The sequence below is a fragment of the Squalius cephalus genome (assembly GCF_949319135.1).
Source record: "Squalius cephalus genome assembly, chromosome: 8".
NCBI classification, from domain to species: domain Eukaryota; kingdom Metazoa; phylum Chordata; class Actinopteri; order Cypriniformes; family Leuciscidae; genus Squalius; species Squalius cephalus.
In genome coordinates this window covers 7,721,291-7,746,484 of record NC_137129.1, presented here as the reverse complement: position 1 = coordinate 7,746,484, position 25,194 = coordinate 7,721,291, and the positions used below count along the sequence as shown (strand labels likewise).

At 37.9% G+C, this 25,194-nt stretch overlaps 1 protein-coding gene across 2 annotated transcripts in view; it reads left to right on the top strand.

Annotated features, from left to right (window-relative positions):
- Window positions 1-25,194, top strand: part of dlgap3 (discs, large homolog-associated protein 3) — a 173,367-nt gene that overhangs the window by 136,246 nt on the left and 11,927 nt on the right. For both annotated transcript variants that reach the window (XM_079877813.1, XM_079877812.1), the window contains exons 3-6: window positions 14,137-15,302; window positions 23,177-23,397; window positions 23,531-23,633; window positions 24,663-24,852. In XM_079877813.1, coding sequence (XP_079733939.1) covers window positions 14,208-15,302; window positions 23,177-23,397; window positions 23,531-23,633; window positions 24,663-24,852 — 1,609 coding nt within the window. In that variant the 5' untranslated portion in view covers window positions 14,137-14,207. The remainder of the gene's footprint in view (window positions 1-14,136; window positions 15,303-23,176; window positions 23,398-23,530; window positions 23,634-24,662; window positions 24,853-25,194) is intronic.

Genomic DNA, 25,194 nt, shown 5'->3' with positions numbered 1-25,194 from the left:
CCCTCCACTGTCAGATTGTAACTGTATTTCTCATGCCGTCACATGGAATCATCTCGATGAGGCTTAGAGGGCTGTGTGCACCTCAGACGGCCTGTGTCTCCTATAATGAATCTTCATTTCTCACTTACAAACAGCATTGTTCCCTCGATGCATGCACAGCCCAACACTAATGATATTGCTCTTGATAAAATATGTGGGAAAAAAGCTAGAGATTTATTGAACGATGTAAAAATGAATGGACAGAATTTCAATCGGAGTACATCTGGATGTCTCTTGGTTTTTATTATGGAATTAAAGCTATCAGATATTTTGTGCATGGAAATAAGCAGCACTGATTAATAGGGGAAATTTCTTCTTTTTTTTTTTTTTTTTACAAAAAGCAAGACAAAAACAGTCTGGCGTACTTTAATTGGATTGAACATCATCTGCAATCCAGGCACCTGAATCGACTGTTTAAAATGCTGAATACACCACATGTCTGGTTATGGTTATAATGATCCTCCGTTCGATCATCATTTGATGAATAACTTCTGCCATTACCAACAGACACACATGCAATGTACACTAAGGATGTCTAAAGCAATGAGATGCATTCTATCAGAAGTCTCATTTTAATATGAATGAGTGAGTTTAAAGTCTATTATGCTTTGATTTATTTAATCAAAAAATACAGTAAAAATGTGAAATATTATTGCAATTTAAAATAACTGCTTTCTGTTTTAATATATTATAAAATTCCTATGATGGCAGAGCTGAATTTTCAGCATCATTACTCAGTCTTTAGTGATCCTTCAAAATAATTATAATATGCTGATGCTTCAGAAACATTTCTTATTTTTATCAATGCTGAGTGGCTGTGCAGCTTAATATTTTTGTGAAAACCATGATGTTTTTTTTTTTTTTTTTTTTTTTTCATGAATCTTTGATGAATAAAAAGTTCAAAAGAATGCATCCTTGCAGAATGGTATTCATTTCTTCAAAAAAAAAAAAAAAAAAAAAAAAAAAAAAAAACTGACACCAAACTTTTTGAACTGTAGTGTATTTGTGCCTAACATTGATTCATCAGTATGTTTGCACTAGAATTTATTTCAATAAAAGTCATTAAATTAAACCACAGTTATAAACTGTTTTTATTTTTTACAAATAATATTTAAAAATGGAATTTCTAAATGAACAACATGCTGGATTTATGTTGTGAATTCTGCTGAAATTATGTGAGAACTTTTTCTATGCACCTAAACACCTTCCATTATTATAAAATACATACATTGTATTATTATGAAATTATTATGAATTATTATGAAACGTGTGAATAACATGCATGATTTTGCAATGGAAAATCCCACGCTCATCTAAATGGCAGAGTTAGATGCAAAATGTAATTGAAATAATGAATCTACTTCCATGTTGTTTTGATAAATCTATACTGCTGTGTTGATGGTCTGAAAAATGAGAGGATCATTGACCCAGTGCTGAAGTATTACAGATAGGGCCTGCACTTACAACCTTCACAGAGCAAGAGAGAAATATTGCTTTGTCAATGCGTCTTCTAAAAGAGAATTCAATACATCGTTCACACCTTGGTAACTTGATGCATGTCTGTAAAGGACTTGTCTGCATTTATAGATTCTGGTGAGCTGGGTCCGTTGAAAAGCTGATGTTTAGGTTAGTTATGTATCAGTAGTCCGTCATGGTCTGTGTGGTTCTCTTATCACAGAATAAACAGTGTGTATATATGTAAGCTAATTAGATCACACTGAAAACACCCTGTTCCTCCTGCTGTGTGTCTCTGTTTGCACCCATGGCTATGTACAAACGCTTTTACTCGCATTCTCGTTTTTTGCACGGCTCACTAAAAGCTGTTTATCCACGCATCTTTTGACTGTTGCTCTTCACACTGGACGTCAGGGTTTATTTATTTCAACGGCCACCATCAACATCTTCTGTACTTCACACAATGTGACAGATCTGAACTGCCAGATATTTGTTGTCCCCTGCCTGAAGACAACAGATTGATATAAACAAGAAAGATTACAAGGATCATCTGTCAGTCTGGTCATTAGCCAACTGAACCAGTTGTTGCAATTTATTTTTATTTGCATGGCATGACCGAGCTACAGCTCTGCCGATTTGGCACGACTGCCATAAAAGCAAATTGCGGCAATTATTCGAATACAATTATTCTTTATTATACACTGCTGACATGTCTTTGCAACTTCTGTGCATGTGTTTTTGTGTGTATGGCAGAATTAAAGACCCCATGATTTTGTAGCTTTGGAGCCATATATTATATTGCTACCATATCTGTTATCGGCAAATAATACATTTTAAAATAAATCAGTAAATGTTTTATTTATTTATTTTTAAGAGCCCATTTGTATTTTAGGATATTAGCTGATATTATATATTTAATTGTAGGCTATATGCTCATTATATCTATTTGTATTACCTTCATCTAACACTCACTTAAAGTTTCTTTAAAAACACTATAAAGATAATCTCAAAATGAATATTAATTTTTCATCTTGTGCATAGTGTGAAGCCTAAATTCATTGTTCTATTATTATTATTTTTCTTAATTTTATTATTTTTTTATATAATAATAATTATAAACAAAAAATAAGAATAATTTAGATGATAGATTATAGTAAATAATTATATAAATAATTATAGATTTTTTTTTCTTTTTTATTCTCTTTCTTTCTTTAAAATAAGAATAATTATGAATTAAAAATAATTATAGATCATAATGAAAAATGTAGATTTTTTCTTTTTTATTATTTTTCTTTTTTTATTCTTTATTTAAAAAATAAAAATAATTGTGAATTTAAAAAAATATTAATAATTATGAATTATAATCAATAATTTAGATGATTATAGGAAATAATTATATAAATAATTATAGATTTGTCTTTCATTCTTTCTTTCTTTAAAATTAGAATAATTATTAATTAAAAAATACGGTCCCACTTTATATTAAGTGGCTTTAAGTACTATGTACTTACATTGAAATTAATAATTTGATACAATGTACTTATTGTGTAACTACATGTTTTTACATTGTACTTACATTTTAAAAATTCCTGCTTGTAATTACAGCTGTAATTAATTTATGTAATTACACAGTTGACCCTTCCCTTACACCTTAACTCACCCTTAAACCTACCCAATCCACCACACCTGTCCCTAACCTTACCCGTATCACACCTCAATAGCAGCAAAAGTGTTTTACAATACAACATGAACACAATAAGTACATTGTACTTATTTTTTGATGTAAGTACATAGTACTTAACGCCACTTAATATAAAGTGGGACCAAAAATACAATTAATTATAGATCATAATGGAAAATTTAGATTATAATTATAATAAATGGTTATATAAATTATTTTATTCTTTTTCTTTCTTTCTTTTATAATTTCATTCTTTCTTTCTTTAAAATAAAAATAATTATAGATGCTTTTTGTCTTTTTACTTATATTTTTTTCTCATTCTTTTCTCTTTTTTTCCTTTTCACTTCAACATTCAACTTCCAACTGTGCCATCAAACAGTGTCATGTGGTTTTTAAAAACAAGCTTGTGAACCTCTTCAGAGAGACCTCGGCACTGCAGGCCTGGTTTTTACACCGGTGTGTTTGTGTGTTTTTGTTGCCGTTCAGTTCAGAGAGATGAAAAGAAAGAGGTGCTGATGACCAACATTTGCCTGCCATTTCAACGTAAATACATCCAAAAAACCTCTGATCGAATACACGGTTTCAATCTGACATTTAACGAGCATCTCTCTTGGTACTTTTCTACCAACTCGACGACTGTACTTCAGCAAGACTTCAAAGCCAAACTGCTTCATGTGCATTAAGGACGAACTCTTTGAGTCCGCCCAACAGGACGCAATCTAGCTGGCGAAAACCAATGTGAAATCATTATGAAAATGATCCCTGTTGTACATGAACTAACCTAGTTAATGGTGTAGCCTAGCAACACAGAGCTTTGGGTGTGCTTGCGAACATGTGTGCGGAAGAACATGCTATGGGCTTCGGTGGCTTTTGATAGCATAGATCTGAATTGCGTAAGATGTTCCGATTCCATCCCTCACCGTCACAGAGGTGACGTGGCTCAACGTCCTCGTATGAGCACAGCTAAACGACTGTTTGCTCAGTAAAGCAGTCAGTAAAAAGAGCAGAAGGCTGTTTAAATCCCTCTCAACCCTCTGTTCCACTCACAGTGCTAATGTTGCACAGGCCCGTAACATGAATAATGAGCATAACATCCATTAACACACGAGCACCTGGGCTTATTGTACTCTCCGAGCTGGATAACAGTGACTGTGAGAGAGCTAGAAAGGAAAAGAATGACTGAGAGGATGAAAGAGATGTGCGTGTATGAATATTCAACATATCTGCACCAAAGCACAAGCCTAGAACAAGAAAATAGATCAAAGAGTGTAAAACGGGTCTCTCACTTGGTTATGGGCTCTTCGATAGTCTCGTCACATCACGTATTCACACTAACTTTCTTTATTTTGCATCTCCTATTTTCGGTATCTATAGCCATTCATTTCTCGTTGTAGTCTCACTGAGGATAAATGTTCATAAATATCAGCAGAAACGTGTGATTTATCTACTCTAAGTTTGATATCAGCCACACATCTCCGTGCTGATAAGTGTGAGATCTATCTCTTCTATTATCAATTCATGTTCCTGTTCACCCCCCTCCTAATCTTTTCACTGTATTCACCCTCCATTTTCCCTTACGCCTAGTTTTTGACCTTCCATTTTGTCCTTCAATGTCTCCGCTCTTCCCGTTTTTTCTTCGGCAGCCTTGTCTATTCTCTCTCCCGCTGCGGGTGAGGGACCGGAGGGGGTTGGGCGTGCTCTCTCTCTCTCTCTCTCTCTCTCTCTCTCTCTCTCTCTCTCTCTCTCTCTCTCTCTCTCTCTCTCTCTCTCTCTCTCTCTCTCTCTCTCTCTCTCTCTCTCTCTCTCTCACCCTTTCCCCTCTTTGCTCTCTGTCTTTGTTTCTCTAGAAAGAGGAATATGTTTGTAGGTGTATTAGATACAGTATTTTATAGAGTAATGGACTGAATTAGTCATGTGAAATTGTGAGGTGCTAGACTTCAGAGAAGCAGAAAAGTTTGCTTTTTTCTCTCACTTTCATAGTCTCCCTGCATGGAGAACGATTGATAAATTGCTCCATCCTCTCTCATATTGAGCTCCGGGCTGCCGATGACTTGAGGCACTGAAAGATGGAGAGGAGGAGGGGACCTGCTAAAAAGATGGATCAGTTCTTTGAGATTAAAGCATTTCTTTTTTTCTCCTATTTTTAGATGTAAAAACCGGAGGGTTTGATGATGATGCTTACTTTGCCTGCATTGAAAAAATGTTTGTGACATATTGTTGATTACCACTAAAATGAATTTTCACAACAACAAAAAAAAGCATAAAATCTGCGTTACACTGAGACACATAGACTCCCATTCTCCCGTCGTAATATTTTTGAAATAAGTTTCTTATGCTTACCAAGGCTGCATTTATGTGATAAAAAAATACAGTAAAAACAGTAATATGGTAAAATATTAACTTTTTCTTTTTAAATATATGTTAAATGTAATAGACTTCATGCCGAACGTCACACGAACAAACAGGAAAACATTGCGTCCGCTTGTCGGAGAAAGTGTTTAAAACAGTACGAACTAAAGGCGATGTTTATGGATTTTATTCAATTTCAAATAAAAAGTTCAATTCCATATTTGATCAAGAAATGTCATGGGATTCAAGTCCTTTTTCTCTTTGAGTTCACAATCGTACTCTCCTCAGGATTGCTCTCTTCCTGGGAAGGGCAGGATCTCAAAGCCTCACCTGTAAAGAGGGAGAAAAAAGAGTTGGAGACGCAGGAGACAGAGAAAACTGCCCTCAGGGTGTGAATTCTCATTTACCTGTTAGTGTCCATCTCTCCATTCTGGAGGTGAAGGATAGAGCAAGCCGGGGAAGGGATGAGGCAAGAGCTTATCTCTTTGGAGAGAGGGATTTAGAGAGAAATCATATCAAACCCCTTCACCTGTGCGGGGTATATGCGTGTGATGGTCTGACTTAGCCCACACACGATGCACAAGTACATTTTGATTTCTGTGTGCTCAGAACTGATGAATTCTGTCATCATTTACTCATGCATGTCGATCCAAACCTTTTGTTTCCTTTTTTATTTACACTGTAAAAAGTGCTGCAATTGCCACTTTAAGGAGCTATTTCTACCTGATCTAACCTGTAGAACGTGTTTTGTTGGTGCAACCCAATGTATTAAGGTTGATTCATTGATGTTAAAGAATACCTATTATTCTTTTTTACATTTTCAACTTTGTTTAGTGTGTAATGATGCTGTTTTAACATGAAAAATGTCTGCAAAGTTAAAAAGCACAAAGTCTCTCCAAAGGGAGTAATTCCCTATGAACTTCTGCCTCAATTGTAGTCCTGAGGTTTCTTCCGTGAACGTACACGTCACAATATTCCTAATTTAAATAATTCCCACACGAGGCATATGCAAAAAACAGGGGCGAGGCCTGCTTGAGTCGTGTTAGTAGCGTGTTGTCGCCATATCCAAGAGACGCTGTTTTTTTTTTTACCCCAGATCTAACACGGCTATGATAAGGGCGTGGCATTTCTGTTACACGCTCGAGGGAAGTTGACCAATCACAACACATTGATCAAGCCGACCAATCGGAGCACATTGCACTTTTCAGAAGGAGGGGCTTCATAGACACAGGAGCTAAACAGGAGTGCGTTTCCCAAAAGCATCGTTAGCCAACTATGTTCGCAAGTTCCGTCGTTATCAGCATAGTTCAACGAGTCAGTGTTTCCCGAAACTATCGTTCTAACGAACATTCGCAAACAGCATCGCAAAGTTGTGTGGTTGGAACGGCAGCTCTCGACCTGTGGTTAGAAGTCGAGATAGTTTCTAGTTTGCATGACATGTGGACTTAATACATCCTCATCTTGAGCAAAATAAGCAAGCTGACATTCAGTAGAACCTGTGTCATACAAATGTTATTTACGTCTTTTGGTTTGTCAAGAGATTTAAAGCACCGTTTTTGAAGAGTGCGCATGTGCGAACGTGCTCTACTATGTAAGAACGAGCCTATGATTGAATCTGGAAATAAAGCAAAATAACTGAGAAAAATGAGAAATAGTCCTCAGATGTCATGTCTGTAATTTATAGCAAAACATCTAGCGTTAATTCGATCTCCAACAGATTCATTAAAATAAGTTATTACTCCACCACGTGCGTGACGTCATAAACCAACGTGGTGGAACGACCACTTTGCGACAATACAGTTTCGGGAAACAGTCGTGACTAGCTAGTTGATTTCTTCAACGATGCATCGTACTATGGTAGTTAAGCAGCGAGTTACGCCGTTGTTCGGGAAACGCACCCCAGAGCGTTACTGACAGACTGGGAAGAGAGGTGCTGCAACAATGTAAAATATGTGAAAAATAAGGTGGTTTTTGAACATTCAATCATTAAAACCAATTCTAGAAGACCACAAAATCAAGTATTTGTAAAAAGACATAATAGGTCCTGTTTAAATAATATTTCTGAATAAAATATTGAATAGAATTCGATATTACTATATACAGCACATATTTAGAAAACACAAAAGTAGAAAAAAATTAAAAATGTAATTCTTTATAAAATGAAAGTTGATGACAAAAAAGTTTTTTTTTAATTATTTTATTAAGTTATTTTATGGTGCTTTTTTATCATTATGGACCTGGACAGATGACAGCCCAGTTCCTCATTCATTGTCATTATATGTAAAACAGTGGTCAGTACTTTTGTATTCTACATAAAAAGGCTACAGATTTAGAACAACATGAGGATGAGTAAATGATGATGATGATTTTTCCAGCCTAAATAACACTTGCCTGTCAATTACTGGAGCATTACTGCAGTCTGAACTTGTATATCAACTCACACTAATAACCATTGCACGCCGACAAAAACTACTGGAATGTCAGCCAGAATATACTCATCATCCGCCTGCCCTCGCCATTCTCTTTCTATCTCTGTGGTGCTTCTTTGCATTTTTCATTAGCTTGCTCTGTAAAGGCAAGCTATCTTTGACTAGAACTGGGTTACAAAAGCATGTTCGGAGTAAAATCTCATTCAAAATGTATGTGATAGCTTGCAGTCCTTATACAACTATAACAGGAATGGAATGTACATGTATTTCTAAAAGAGTGAGCCATGAAATGCAGCCATGCATTTATTTATTTTACCCAAGGGCTGAAGTAACATTTCACTGCAACTAATCACCGATTGAATTGATGTATTATGGGAATTTTCCGTGACCTCGACAGTGGAATGCATCATAAATATGTCTGAAAAGACGTGTACCCCTTCATCCATAAATGCAATAATTCTTCCAACCGCGCTTGTGAAAAGCATGTTTCCATGCACAAATCATTGTTTTGGATGGCACTAGGGTTTAAGGATGCTTTTGCTGTTTAAAATAAAATAAAATAAAATGGCCAGGCCAAATAATGACCATTAGTGTTTCCCTCTCCTGTTCTTCCTCTGCTGTTTTACAGGCCTAAAGTACATCCAATTCTCTCCTATCTGCTCTGCAATGTTCTCACATCCGTAATTACAACCTCCCAGTCAAATTACAGGAAATTAACGAAGCCTCGTTGAACAATTCTAAATATTTAACGAGAGTGATGTCTACATTCTCATAGGGCTGAATGGCGCCATCGCTGGGAGCAGATGTGCATAAGGTTATGTTAGAATAAGATAACATTCTGGAAATGCCTAGGACGTATCTGCTCTTTTGTATTAACGTGCTTGATTCAGCAATAGTCGCCGTCAGAAAACAAGACACAATGGCTGGAGCTATTAAGAGGACAGTGTATGCATTCTTAGCTAGCTGTGCGGAAGTCTCACATCAGTAGCATTGTCTCTGCATTGAAAGAGTTCAATTTAAATGACATTCGCCAACAAAGATGGCAGAGTTTGGAATCTCCACACGTATTTGCAATAAAGACCCGTACCAATGTGCTGCTGCCTGATATTATTGTTATTATTCTCATCACTATTGACCTGTAAACTGTATTTTGGCTTAGTAGGATTCCTCTCTGATTGCTTAATACTCAAGCCAGAAAACAAAATGAGTCTGGTAGAACCCACTGATGCTTTAACTGACCACACGAGGAAGAATAGGCTAATTTTTGCCCACAGGTGGACTATTTTGTAATTGCAAGCTTAGTGGCACTGAGTCTGTGAAAGATATTAAAGATTTTGTGAGGCACTTACAAGGGTAACACTTTATTTTGATGGTCCACTGTAGACATTCTACTAACTATAGCCTTATTAACTTTGCAACTGCACGTCAACTAACTCTCATTAGAGTATTAGTAGACTGACTGCTTAATTTGTGCTAACACTTTATTGTGATGGTCCTCCAACAGACATTCTACTGACTATAAGTAACTTTTCAACTACGTCAGCTTATTCCACTAACCTGAACCCTAGCCTAACAGTCTATAGTCTACTAATACTCTAATGAGAGTTAGTTGGCATGTAGTTGACAAGATACTTATAGTTTGTGGAGTGTCTTAAAGGAGTCATAACCTAGTATTACCTTGGATACCTACTGCTGTATTATAGTCTTTCAGGCCCTTCTAAAAAAGAAAAGTGGAAAAAAAATAAACACAGAGCTCCTCAGACCCTTATTTCTGAAGGCATTATTGTCTCGCGAGATCTGATGCGATATTTTGGCTGTCGTGGACGGTCATTTTAATAATGCAAATGAGGGGCGCGTTGATTGGTTGCAGGAAGGAGGGGGGTTGACAACGCAGGTAACGCTTTAGCATATCATTCCAAAATGACATCATGGCGCAAGTTATGAATGAACCCGACCAGGGGTGCGTTTCCCGAAAGCATCGTTGGCCAACTATGGTCGCAAGTTCCGTCGTTACCAATAGAGTTCAATGGACATTGCGATGAACTTGCGACCATAGTTGGCCAACGATGCTTTCGGGAAACGCACCCCTGGCCGCGACCAGCAATATACAATAGCCGAATTCATGATGATCTCAGTCATTTGTTGTTTGCAAAGTAACGTTAGCAGCCATTCCCCATGTTTACCTCGAAGCTAATACTCCCGCTAGCATACAATAGCCGCATTAGCAGTTAGCTGCTGTTTGTTACACACAGTAGAGCAATAAAAACTCAGTCTTACCGTTTCAATTTCAGGCAAGTCTCTGATGGTTGGAATTGCACCTTTTTCCAAACAGAGCTTCGAGGCCAACTTCGCCTGATATTGCCCCAAATTTATGTATGATTCCTGTGTGAAATGTTTAGCGCAGACTCCTAACGATAAGCTGGTTTATTTACCCTGAGGTAAACAAACGCTTCACTTTTAAATATCGGCTTCCCGGCCAGTGTCTAATCGTTAGGCAATCATAACATACATTGATTCTCGTGGAAAAGTGAAAATTGCAGGTTATGACTCCTCTTAAGTGGACCATCGAAATAAAGTGCAACCCTTCTAGGTGCAAACATTTTTTGTGTGTGCATGTGTGTATTTCAGTATGTATTGACATATAATATTATTACAATTCGGCCAATACTAATAAGCCGACAGTTATTTTAATTGTTATTAAGTTATGGCCAATAACTAATGAAACCAATTACCTAAATTACAAGTCTTTACTATGTTGACTATATAAATGAAAAAAGTAAAACACTTAAAACTAAAAGTAGCCATTTTAAATGTTACAAGTGAATATAGGCATCAAAACATTATGATGTACAGTATAAAAATGGATATTAATTTTGAGATTTGCTAAAAGATTACATTTAACAGTGATGTTAAATGATTAGTGTTTTTAAAGATTAACTTTAATTGAGCATTAGATGACAGTAAAGTTAATGTAACTTGAAATGTAAATATAGAAATATGACATATTATAAAATAAATTTGAAGGTGTCCATGTTACAGTGTAATTATACATTTAAGTACTGAGTAATAATAATTAATGGGGCTAGTTGCATGTAATAAATAATATAGTAACTACATGTAATAAGGACACTGTAAAATAAAGTGTTACCAATGGTTACACTTTGTGGTAACACTTTATTTTACAGTGTCCTTGTTACATATGTTACATGTATTTACCATAGTAATAACAGTAAATTATGCATAAATACATGCAACGAACCCTCAACCAAATCCTAATCTTACCCTAACCCTATAGTAAGTACATGCATGTAGTTAATTATTATTACTCAGTACTTAAATATATATTTACACTGTAACAATGACAATGTTTCCTTGTTACAGTGGAATTATACATTTGTCAGTGTGGATTGCAAAAAACACAGAAACTAAAAGTTTGCAACAGTCTATTTATTAAACACACTTAAATATACACTTCAACTGGATACCTTCAAACAAAAACACCAGGAACAGAAAATATAGGCACTTATTTTAGAGAATTGACAAAGAGAAAATGAAACAAAGGGTGAATAACTACTAGAATAATATATTGTGCAGACCTATACATTTTGTGCAAATTTCTGTTTTCTTTTTTCTTTCAGCTTTAAGCCTATAGAGCTATTTTATTAGTTCTAGTACACTGGCCTGCAATGGTTGGAGAAGTGGTTGTAGTGTGTTTGTTTGTGTTTATATGTGAATGGAAAGGTTTTTGATTGCTCCATATGGCTGGCCTTTGCTTGTATATTGGCAAGACTGTACCATAAGGCTGTGAGTCTAAATAGCGTGATAGAGAGACACATAAAGATAGACAGAGACTTATACTGGCTTATCAAGCAGCTGGCGATGAAACAGACAGGCAGCCGCATAAAGGAGTGAAAGAAGTAGGTCAGAAGCAAGAGAGAGAGTGTCTGGAGAGACTCTGAGCTGGTGAGGAGAGGGAGAATAGAAATGATAGGATGGGTTCCATGCCCTCTTTTGTTTTCATCTCCATTTTCATCTCGGGTTCAGGGAGGAGACGGTGTGATGATGCCACGGGAGGCAAACGGAGACCAGCTGGCACCTGAAGTGCAGTTGAGTGACTTTGATTGACAGAAGCCTCTACTAAATTACAGAAACACCAGACTCCGTGTTATTCATGCTGTGAGATGTGACAGCACCATGCAACTTGATGTACATCGGGAACGTTTGTTCTTTCAGACTTTCTAACACACACACATGTGCACACACGTTTCATGGGGACTTTCCATAGAGATAATGATTTTTATACTGTACTAACTGTATATTCTATCCCCTAACCGGTCCTCACAAAGATGATTGTACAAGTACAAACACACACACACACACACACACACACACACACACACACACACACACACACACACACACACACACACACACACCTGCCACAGAAACCCTTTGAAATCAATGAGACTTGTGTATGATATAATTATAACATTATGTTGGAGTATTTTCCATCATCAGACATGTGCTATATACTGTATATATACATATTCTTGTTATGTTACTACCACTACTGTAAATACTTGAACAATCAACTTACTCAGTATGTTGGCAAATAGGTCTAAATCAGGTTTATTATCATTTAGAACTTTGAATTGTATGTTTTAGGATTTCCAAAGTAATTGCGCTATAGCTGCATATTATTTAAAAATGTTTAATAGCCAAAAATTCTCAGCACAATCTAGTGTTATTGTTATCTAGTGGCATTTTTTATGTTTGTAAAGATGAAAACTAAAATTATAGAATAGAATATTTAAAAATATATATTTTAGTTTAGTTTTAGTTTTTTCCCAGTTATGTTTTTATTTTCATTTCAATTAAATTAATCTTTATTAATCTTAATATTTTTACTTTAGTTTTTATTGAAACTATACAGGGGTTTAAATCCATAATGAAGCATATGCTTTAGTTATGGCTTTCAATGAAGGTCAAAATAAATGAGTAGAAACAATGTGAAAAATACAATTTTACATGACTTCCTCAGGAAAAATAATAATAATGACCTCTTACGCTGGTGTACAGCATTCGATATTTAACAGTAGAGTAATCACCGTTCTGCTATTTTGAGCTCAGAGTTCATGACACAAAGGATCAACCTAGATGTGCACATTTAGCTCATTAAAAGTAACAGGCTAATTTCCATCTAATGATCACCTCAACATCTGTCAGCAATAGCTCGCGTTTGGAAACGCCACCTGCTTCAAAGACCAGGCAGATGAACGGCAACCACCTGACAAGCACAAGCCTTTTTCCATTTCGCTCCGTTTCCTTTCAGGCTTTTTGCCCATTTTATCTTTGAGATCACAAAATGGGCACAGATTGTATTGTAAAACGATAAGCAGATTTATCAGTAATGAACATGAACTAGATTAAAGGTTGAATTAGCAGAGAATCATTTCCTGCTCTGCCAAATGAACAGATTTTGAGAGATAGTGACACAATGACTCAATCCAGCAAAGAACCTAGAGGGAACAAATGTAAAATAATAGAAGTTTTGCACAGCATTTGCCTACCCTCACTCATGTGTGTTCAGAGTCAATGGCAGCGCTGCTACGCCAGAAGTATCGGAGTGTGCTTGTTCTGCATTGTCAGCTGCCTGGTTGTAGTTATTGAAATACAAAACAGCACATCCCTGAAAAGGAAAATGATATAATTTGCTACAACATTAACCATTTCGTGGTGGGTTGTTCTCAAAATGTGTTTTTTTTTTTCAACCTTGAATTTTGAAATTTAGTTCAGTTGTCTCCCACTAAAGTCTGTAAAAATATTTTATTTTATTTCTCAAATGAAGAAATGGTTGGAACACCAGTGACAACTTTTCAAAAGATTTTTTTTTTTTTTAGATGGTGTCAATATAATATCAAAACATAGTGTTTAAAAAAACTTTTTTTTTAAAGTGCAAAAAATATAGTCAAACCATTTCATGTTATTTAATACAATGATATAAGTAATAAGATAATGCCTTTTGTTTCTCCACTTTATTTGAAATCTTTTTTATGTCTAAAAAATCAAGGAACATGTTGGTCACCATATTTTGAGAATAATGCTGCTATTTATTGTACTGCATGCAAAAGTGTTCATTTGTCTCATCAAAATATTTCCTTTTATTTCTGTCTCTCTCTATAGTTGACTCCGGCGCAGCCCTGTCGCGCCCGCAGCGCCCCCTCTCGGCCCGGGCGGCCCACCATGCCCCGTCCATGAAGGGCTACCAGGTGAGTCGCAGTCTGTCTCAACACTCCTCTGGGCCTTGCTACTGCATGCCTGAGGATGGCGACACTGCGCGGGACTACATGCACCACCCTGACCACTACCAGGGGCACAATGACCACCCCTACTACCCGCCTGGTGGGCCCCCTGAAACCCTGGCCATGGTACCATCTGGTGGAGGCACCTTCCCTCGCTCACACCCCAGTCAGCCGCAGCCCTTCGACGCCACGTGTGAAGAGTGTTTATCCTCGGGAGTGCATGGCCACGGGCATAAGATGCACCGTATCCCGCCCAACCTTCTGGATCAGTTCGAGAAACAGTTGCCCTTCCACCCCGACGGCTTCCACACCCTGCAGTACCAACGCGCAGCCAGCGGGGAGCAACGCAGCGAGAGTCCGAGTCGCATACGGCATCTGGTGAACTCGGTTCAGCGTCTCTTTGCCAAGTCTCATTCTCTAGAGACGCCATCTAAACGAGAGTTTAACGGCACCCGTGGGGGAGAGTATCGGGAAAGGGATAGGGGGCACCGCAGCGGTGGCGAGGAAAGCGGTGGACATCATTATTCGGGAACACACCAGTCTCGCTCTGCCCGTCGCAACAAGAGCCGAGAACGAAGCAAGAGCGGAGACTCCCGCCACGAGTCTCGCAGCTCCCGCCACCGCAGCAAAACAGCTGGCTGGTGGAGCTCCGATGACAACCTGGACAGCGACAGCAGCTTTCTGGTGGGTGCGGGCAGGGGCGGTCGGGGGTATCCCACTGGACACGAGACCCTGGATGCTGCCATCCAGGAGCTTACCCTGAGGAAATCTAAGGGTCCACCTCCAGGAGAGTGCATGGCTTGCACCAACATAGCCATGGCAGGGGACAGCGGACACTCTCTGAAGAGGAGCACATGGTCAGCCATGACGGTCAGTCAGGCTAGAGAGGTCTATCCATCTTCCCGTGGTGGTGGAGGTGGTGGTGGTGGTGGTGTTGGTGGTGGAGGTGGGAGTGGAGGAGGAGCAGGAAGAGGTGGAGGAGGATATGACAAGGCATTGGTTCCTCTGGATCCCAAAATGAAGGAACGGTCACTCCACTATCTGCAGGCAAGTTCTGTTTATATGTGCATGTGACGACGATGTGCAAAATTCAGAAGTGAAGAATCGGCTCCCTTTCAATTAATGAGTGTGAATTTGAATCTAATTGGATCTAATCAATCAATCAATCAATCAATCAATCAATCAATATCTATCTATAAAAAAGATATATGGTTGTAATGTAAAGACATTGTCAATTCAATTCTGAATGGCGTACAACCTCAGTATGTATATGAGACAAACTTTTACAATATGTGAGTCTATTTTGAAGTCAGTGCAGTGACCCCAAATTGGCTCCCACTGAGATTTCAATATTTATGTGGAGTCTCTGTTCTCAAATACAATCAGTCTGCTGTCCTTATTGACTTGCAGATTCATTTCATTGTCAAAAGAATTAATCTGTCTGCAGAGATGAGATCTGCACTAAATGACAATTTCTGTGAGAGAAACGAAAAAAACAACAACATAAGTTGATGATTATGTTTGTTATCAGCTGCTAGCTGTGAAGAATGGAGCCTGATGCTATTTCCAGCATCTGTCAGCTCAGTGTGAAAGGGTGAAAAACAGTATCGGAGGATACAGGAAAACAACACATTAACCCTTGGCCTGTATAAAACCCAATGTGAACACTCACAAACGCTGCTATTGATATCAGTAGTGAGCTGTGTGCTCCATTTCTCCTACTCATCTGCTCAATTACACACACATCACTGACATCCTGCTTTGTGATATCAAGTGTCCTAGAATACAAGATACTTCTTAGCATCATAATTCAGCTGCCTACATGGTTTGAATAGAAGGGCAACTGCATCATAAATGCATTGTTCTTACACACAGATATACTACAAGTGAAAAACAAACTCACTATGTATTTCATTATTCAGTATAAAACACATTACAGGTTTGGTATTGATAAAGGGGCACTTGAGCCTTACTCACACAGCTATGGGGTCACAATCTTTTCACCAAAAGATTGGGAAATATGATGCTATATGTCCACTCAGTAATATGGTGTAAATCAATCAAAATACCATTGATATTACCATCTGACACCACCACTGACCATGGTACTTCAGTACTTCTTGAAAGAGGTTTAGTTTTGCTGCAGACATATTTCCAATATGTGACTCTGGATCACAAAACCAGTCACGAGTCGCACGGGTATATTTGTGGCAATAGCCAAAAATACATTGTATGGGTCAAAATTATTGATTTTCTTTTATGCCAAAAATCATTAGGATATTAAGTAAAGATCATGTTCCATGAAGATATTTTGTAAATTTCCTACCGTAAATATATAAAACATTTATTTTTGTGAGTGAATGCAGCACAATCGCGAACACAAATGTACAACTTTAAAGGCGATTTTCTCAATGTTTCGATTTTTTGGCACCCTCAGATTCCAGATTATCAAATAGTTGTATCCCGGCCAAATATTGTCCTATCCTAACAAACCATACATCAATGGAAAGCTTATTTATTCAGCTTTCATATGATGTATAAATCTCAATTTCAAAATTGTGACCCATGTGACTGGTTTTGAGGTCCAGGGTCGTATATGTCTCCAATAGCTTTATGTGCTGTTAAAAAATAACTTCAGAAACTACATGAACAAATGACACAGATTGACAATTGGAAGTTCTGTCCTGAGCTGTACTGTATGTCCTGCTTCTTCCTTGATGAATGAGCAGCACATATTGTACTTGGACTCAACTACTGTTTTCCTTTCTATTTTTCGCTTTCTTCTCACATGCACTCGTAGGCTGTTATACTCACTCACTGTGAACACAGTTATTTATGCTACCACAAATACTTATTTGTGGACACACACAAATGGGGGAGGAAACTCTATCTGAAATGACAACAGGTTAAATGAGGATAATTTTTCTGAGTGCCTCCTGTGCACTCTCCCACACTTCCCACCGAGTGTCCGCACATTATGGTTATGTTTCTAAGGTAACAGGACAGAGCACTAGGAGGTTACACTCCTTTCCAGGTACAGCACTGAGCCACAGTTGAGCACCACTTATGAAATAAAGACTACAGATTCACACTATGCATGCACCCTGTGTGCATCCTGTTGTTTTTTAGCAGACACCAGTGGGAGTCCTGGCTCAGTTGTATGGAAGCTTGTTTCCGCCACAGAATAAAACATTTTAAAAGATAATTGTGACTTTTTATCTCACAATTGTGAGTTTACATCTCGTAATTCTGACTTTTTTTCTCAAAAAGTAAGAATTGTGTGATTAAAAAGTTGCAATTGCAAGAAATAAAGTCAGAATTGCAAAGTAATTTATTTAGCAATTGCGAGTTATAAAGTCCAATTCTGAGGAAATAAAAAGGAAACTTTTTCTCAAAATAGAGACTTTATTTCTCACGATTCTGACTTTATAACATGCATTTGTGAGTTTATATCATGATATTCTGACATAATAACTCACAACTGCTAGATTATATCGAGCAAATTTGAGTAAAAAATCAGAACTGCTGGATGTAAACTCGCAATTGTGAGAAAAAAAGTCAGAATTGTAACAACAAATTGAAACAACTACCTTTTTTATTTTGTTATTCAGTGAAACTTATTCAGCTTCCATAGAGAAGAGATGTCATTGCAAGAGGGATCTGAAGGTATTTTTAATAAAGATTATGAGGGGTCATGAATTTTAAAGAAAACATGATGTGCATTGTTAAATCATTTATAATAAACACCGTAATATTACATAAAAAATAAGAATTGCCAATTTTGATTTCAGCGTGACTTTATATTACGGAAATATTATGATATATTCTTTGAATAAATACAATTATTATATAAAAATGTAATAGTAATTAATTAACTATTATTATTATTATATATATACTGTATATATATATATATGAAGTGCCATCTGAAATTTTCTTCTAGAATGATCATTTTTATAAAGCTTGTATATTTAAGTTCAGTAATTTCACTGAATAGACAATTAATAGGTCATTTTCATTGCCATTTAAGTGAAATTACTGAACTTAAATATACGAGCTTGATAAAAATGATCATTCTAGAAGAAAATTTCAGATGGCACTTAGAGGCCATTGCATCTGAACTCTTCATATATATATATATTTTACATATATATATTTTTTTTTATTTGTTTGTTTTTTTATTGTTATTGCTTCTTTTTTTTTAGATGACAGCATGTTCATCTTCAGTCCCCATCGTGGTAGTGAAGGAACATATCAGGCTGTGTTGGGGAAGTGATATGTCCGATAGTTTGTGACCTGGCAGTTATCATTTTTATTGCAGCCACGCTATGTCACATCATGCGTAGACTTCAAACACCTGGCGCTGGAAGAAAAGAAGACCAGTTTCAGCAAAGCATAGACCGAATAGCAGCTGTGAGAAAGCACAATAAGCACCAGGTGCACCCCATATCATTCCTGCTCTGTCCCCGGGCTCTTGAGTGGGAGAGAGAGAGAAAAGTCAATGCATTCTGACGGACATAACCAATGTGCCGTCTCCGGCATTCTCCGCTATTGTTGCCCAGGGCGACAGGAACGTGCATGGAGGTCTCGTCCTGACACTAATTTAACTTCCTGTAATATTAGCACTTGCAAGCTCCAATTACACAGAACATCAGCTTCAACGTGATAGAAATACATTCGGTCAGTCGCCACTTTTGTTTTGCTATTTGTCACAGCGAGACAACCAATCAACTTTCATACACTCCCACTCAGTATGGTACACACATACTGTATATCCACTCCTTCACTGTGTAGCTACATACATTGTCATAGCCAGCAGTGTAGGAAAATAACTAACTACAAGTAGCAACACTGCTGCATTATTAAGTCGCGTGACAACATGTCGGCTATCTGAGTGTGTAGCATGACAATTGCTATTTTGCGGTTTTTGTTCACATTGTGTTGACGCGCTAATAATCAAACATGCTTTCTTAAATGTTCACTTTCTCTGTAAGTAGTGTTGGGAAGTCCAGATCATTGGACTTGTGATACTTTTCACACAAGAGTAGCTTGACTGTAGTTTGACTACTTAAAGCAAGGCTAAGCTACAAGCTATTTATGATTTAAAGTAACTGACATCCAGATAACCCGCATCTAGTCCCCCATCAGTGCTGATTCTTTGTTCCATCATGAAGAGCAACTGGTCCTGAGGACACTGAGGTCTTACAGTGATAGTTGACGGCGGAGCAGCTGACTCAGCTACCCTGAGCCTCTGGAGAGGAAGAAACCCAGCTGTGGGCGCAAGCTCAGTTGGGACTCATCGCTGGAGAGCAGTTTTTTTGATGTGATCTGATCTGAAAACATGGGGATAAACCAGATGAATCCTCTATTACAAGTCAGCCGATCTGTGTCGCAATTAGCAGGGGAGCGGAAGGAAGTGAAATGTGTCAATATAATGAGAACGAATACCAGGGGCGGTAGGGGGAAAAAATAAGAGGATGAGAATAATAACACAGGTTGCAAGGAAGGAAAGTGAGTTTGTAGGGATGGGGGAATAAGTGATCTTAAAGTCATGAAATCAAAGCTGACAATTATTGTTTTCATGGAATATTCCAGTATTTATTGACTTTATTTGATTTATTCATGCACATCATTATTTTATTTCAGTTCATATGCCCTTGTAATCTTTAGTCAGTGTTTACTTATGTGTTTGAAGTGGCGCAACTGTGGGAAAACCTGTCACTCCAACGCAATCTCATGACAATTCATAACTATTTTATGCGTTGGCAAATTGGTGGATAATTCGTATGAATTTGTACGATCTCAGCCCTATGTGTTCAAATGATCTGCTAACGCCCCTGTGACTGGTATGTTTAGGGGTGGACCTTCACGCGTAAATTCTTTTCAATAACGATATGTTTGTGTACGATTAGCTCATACAAAATCGCCTCTTCGTAACATTTGCATTTTTCCATGAGTTCAGGTTGCTCACTCAAATGAAGACTTACTTCCTTCTGCAGAACATAAAGGAAGACATTAGTTTTGACAGCTGTTTTTGCCAAAATAATGAAAGTCAATGGCAAACAAAACAACATTGTATGGACAAAAAAATGCAATGATATTCTTCAAAAGATTTTCTTTTATGTTCCACATAATTTTGGAACAACAACAGGATGAATAAATGACTACAGAATTGTTGGTTTGTGTAGACTATCCCTTTAAATTAAAATGATCTCATTATTTACCCACCTGCATGTCATTGCACATACTGTATGCTGTTATATTTTTTTAACTGAACAATATTTAGTGAACTATTCAAAATGGTCAGGAGGCCAGTTATGTGAAAGTTGTGTAAGAAAAAAATATATAACATTATTGCAGTGACATTACTCCAACTTTTGCATTTTTCTTCTGCATTTAAAGAATAAAATAGAAGTCTGAAGGAAAAATAAAGAGAATGGTAGAGATGCTCAAACCAAGGACTAGAAAAATGGATGATCAGCTTCTCAAGAAGATGCAGTTAAGCTCCTGATTCAAAATGATCCTTGTGTATGTGTGTTTATGTGTTCATAAGTGCACATGAGTGTATTTCAAGGAAGATAGGAGGGGGTGGAGACAAAAGAAACAGATGGATAGAGAGATCAAGTTGCATCATCCTTTGAAAGAGGATGACCTTTAAATACCCCACTGAGTGGTCAATTGGTATGTAAGGCATTCTCTCTCTCTCTCTCTGTGTGTGTGTGTGTGTGTGTGTGTGTGTGTGTGTGTGTGTGTGTGTGTGTGTGTGTGTGTGTGTGTGTGTGTGTGTGTGTGTGCGCACCTTGGTCATTTGGTGGTGGGATTATCATCTGATGTCAGTGAAAGAAAGGGGTGAGAAAAGACCAAAAAAGAAGAATAAAGCCCTCTGTGTTGGTTGTTTTGTATGTGTCTATATTCTGAATATAGGTATTGCCTCTGTGGTCAAAATGTCCCCTTATAACTCTTTGCCTAGTCTTAGGGATAGTTCACCCAAAAATGTCATCATCACTTACTCACCGTCAAGTTGTTCCAAACTTGTATGAGTTTCTTTCTTCTGTTGAACACAAAAGAAGATATTTTGAAGGATGTTGATAATCAAACAGTTGGAGGTAGACATTGACTTCCATAGAAGGAAAAAAATACTATGGAAGTAAATGGCTACTGTCAACTGTTTGGTTACCAACATTCTTTAAAATATCTTCTTGTGTGTTCAGCAGAAGAAAGAAACTCATACAGGTTTGGAACGACATGATGACAAATTTTTGGGTGAACTATCCCTTTAAGTATGCTAATCGTATTTAAAAATTTTTTTTTTAAAATGTGTCCCCACAGTGAGAGCTGAACTGCAAACATGATACCCAGAGAAAACAGTGAGGAGAGCAGCAAGTTTAAGAGGGAACATCCTCTTGTCAAACACAGAAAATACTGGACCTGTGTCTGTCTCACTTCTCCGTGAATTGAAAGAATTATTGGTTCTGTTATTAAATGTCTAGCCACCTTAAAGTCACTGTGCAGCTTGTAAGACAGACTTTTTTATTTTATGTGTACAAAATATGTGACAGAGAGCAGATGCGGAGGTAAAAACAGCAATAAGACACAGCGATGCTATCAGAAAAGGATATGGCTCTGGAGAGCAAAATTCATGAAAATAAATAATCTTGCCTCTCCCCTCCACAACCTGCTATCTCCCCACATCTGCACTGTGTCCATGCCCCAGCCGAGGGGCAGCTCTTGAGTGTGATGACAGCTCTAAATGTACAGCTGGTGCCTTTCATCCCTGTCAACCAATCAGATTTCATTTTACTCAGCTGCCCTCAGTTCAACCTTTTGTTCCCCCTGGTCATGCTGTAGCCAGAAAGCCACAGCTCTAACAAGGCTGTTTTTTATATATATATACATAAACCTTTAGTTGCATTATCAATGCATTTTCTCTCATATCAGTGGTATTTATTTACAGAACATTAAGTTTAGGTCCTCATTTTTAGCATGGGGACTTTTCACTCTCAGTCTGCGATTTAGTGGTGAGGTTTTCCAGTGACTCTTCCTGCAGGTTACGTAGATAGGTGGAGACAAATGACTTTCTCATATTGAGATAGAAATTGAATCATTTCACTCAACCTGTTCATTCAAAACACTGATTCATTCAACAATAAAACTAGTGACTGTCTATTTGAGTGAGTCATTGAATCATTTACTTATCTGATTCATTCAAAACACTGATTTGTTCAGCTATGAAGCAAGTGAATGGCTGCATCCGAAATTGCATTCTTCCCTTGTTGGTAAAAAAACAGAATGTGAAAAGGATTCACAATATTCAACAGTAAGTGAAAAGTGAGTAAGTTTCAATGAGATTCTGAAATGCGCATCAAGGGAAATGAGTTGTGAATGTCAGTGGAGCGATGCAACTGACGCCGGTAAGTCACATGACAATGACAACTACATAAATGCTAATGTAGTATGTCCGGAATTTCATTCATACTACACCCATTAATACTACTATATATATAACATACTTTTTAAACAGTCGCAAAGTAATACTTATTCAAATTAAGTAGCCTACCTACTCAGAGAGTGTGTGATTTTGGATGCATAAATCCATTTAATAATTCACTCATCTGATTTATTCAAAAACATTGATTCATTCAGAAACGAAACAAGTGACTGTCTTAATGAGTGAGCCATTAAATAATTCACTCAGCTTATTCATTCAAAAACAAAAATACATTCACGAAAGAAACAAGCGACTGTCTGGGTGAGTCAATGAATCATTCCCACAACCGACTCGTTCAAAAGATTCAAAGAAAATGCCAATATTGTGTCTAAACTGTCATTATTAACTTCTTGTGTTGATATAGCACACCCTCATCCCTCATCAGTTTCATAAGTAAAGGCAAGACTGAGAGCAAGTCATGTGTCTCTTGCAGGTGCCCTCAGATGACTGGTGTGGTGGCGGTCCGTCAGACAGTGGTGGGGAGATCCCCTGCAGACGTATGCGCAGTGGCAGCTACATCAAGGCCATGGGGGACGACGACAGCGCTGACTCAGACAGCAGCCCCAAAGCCTCACCCAAATCAGCCCTCATCGCCCAGAGAGAAGCCTTCCGCCGGTCCGTCAGCATGGACCAGCGCTCCTCCACCACATCCAAGTCAGTAGTCACTTGATTTTCAGTTTGTTGCTGCTTTGAGATTTGTATTTGCTGTATTAAAAAGTAGCACATTTTGGACTACCATGTAGTAGAAGTGCCAGCTGAGACTTTAATGGAGTATTCTTCTCCACAGGTACTCGTGTAAACAGTGCACAGATGTGTACCCGAACAGCCGCACTACGCCTAAAGGCCACCCTCGCTCCCGCAGCTACACACGCTCTCTGACCAGCGCTCAGGTATAACACACTCACACAATGCACATTGTTTTACACATTTAGTAAGTTATCCAAGTCATTTTAATTATCCTTAAATAACCAGTTTGGGTGGTTGCTTGGGCAAAAATAGGTGATTGCTAGGGTGTTCTGCTTCTTGGTTGGGCATAACTTGGTGGTGGCTTGGGTGTTCTGATGATTGCTAGGCATAACTAAGGGGTACCTATGGAGTTCTGGGTAGTACACTATAAAAAATGCTGGGTTGTTTCAACCCATGTTTGGGTCAAATATGGACAAACCCAGCCGTTGGTTAATTTTTTTAAATAAATTTTTAACCCAACGATTAGGTTTGTCTATATTTGACCCAAACATGGGCTGAAACAACTCAGCATTTTTAGAGTGTAGCTAAGGCATAACTATCCTAGGGGGGTTTAGGAGACCGCTAAGGTATAAGGTGGTGGCTTGGGTGCTCTGTTGGTTGCTAGGACATGACTCAGGGCTTGTTAGGGTGTTCTGGGTAAATACTGATTGGCCCAAGTCAAAAGAGACTTATGACTTACAGCTCTGAGAATAATATTCTGATCACAAGATATAACCCTAATCAGAGCATAATAATAATGTGCAGAATTAGTTGATACATGAACAATATATGTGTTCAGTTGCATGACAGTTATATGCAGAAACATATGAATCTCAATCTTAATTGAAACATGGTCTATAGGCCCTTTAACACCAAGGATGATAACTATAAAGATAACGACAAAGATATGGTTCTAAAAATCGTTCTCAATATTAAAGAATAGCACCACAGCTATAACGATAACAGCACAGAGAAACGCTATGGTTGGAATCACTTTCAGAACGATTTTATCCAGCTGATGAATGATGAAAACATTGACAGCCAATCAGAATCCATTCTGCCGTAAAGAGCTTGAGCATTTAAGTGGCAGATAAGCACCCGCCTAGAATAAACAGAACGATATCAGAGGACGCTAATATAGTTATCTTTATGGTGGTCATTCTTGGTGTGAACGGGCCTTATGTGTGTGTTAGCTGAGCGACAGTCTGAACCTGTTTGGAGAGATGGAATCACAGGCTGTGGAGGCACTGGATCTACCCGGATGCTTCCGTACCCGCAGTCACAGCTACGTACGGGCCATCCAAGCCGGCTGCTCCCAGGACGATGACTGCCTGTCCGTCTTCTCCATGTCGGGCCCACAGGGGAGCATGAAGGGCGAAGCAGGTGAGTCATCAGCATGTGTTTATGTATGTGTGTGTATACCTAGTCTCCATGCTGTCACAGGGATTAGATTAGAGACTTAATGAGTTTTTGGATCAGTCTCATAGGAATTGCTGGAGAAACACGCTCCAGCCAAGGGATTTAGATCAAAACTACTTTCCTTCTATCTCTCCGCTCTCAGTATATCAAGACTGTAAACAAATGTTACATGGTAAACACTGTAAAATGCTCAAACTCCCTTGAGATCGCCTGTCTCCTTGACTATCCCTTGGGTTGTAGTCAAGATTATGGTGGCAGTGTTATTCTCGTCAATGAAATACTGAAATTAATTAATGTGACAAAAGC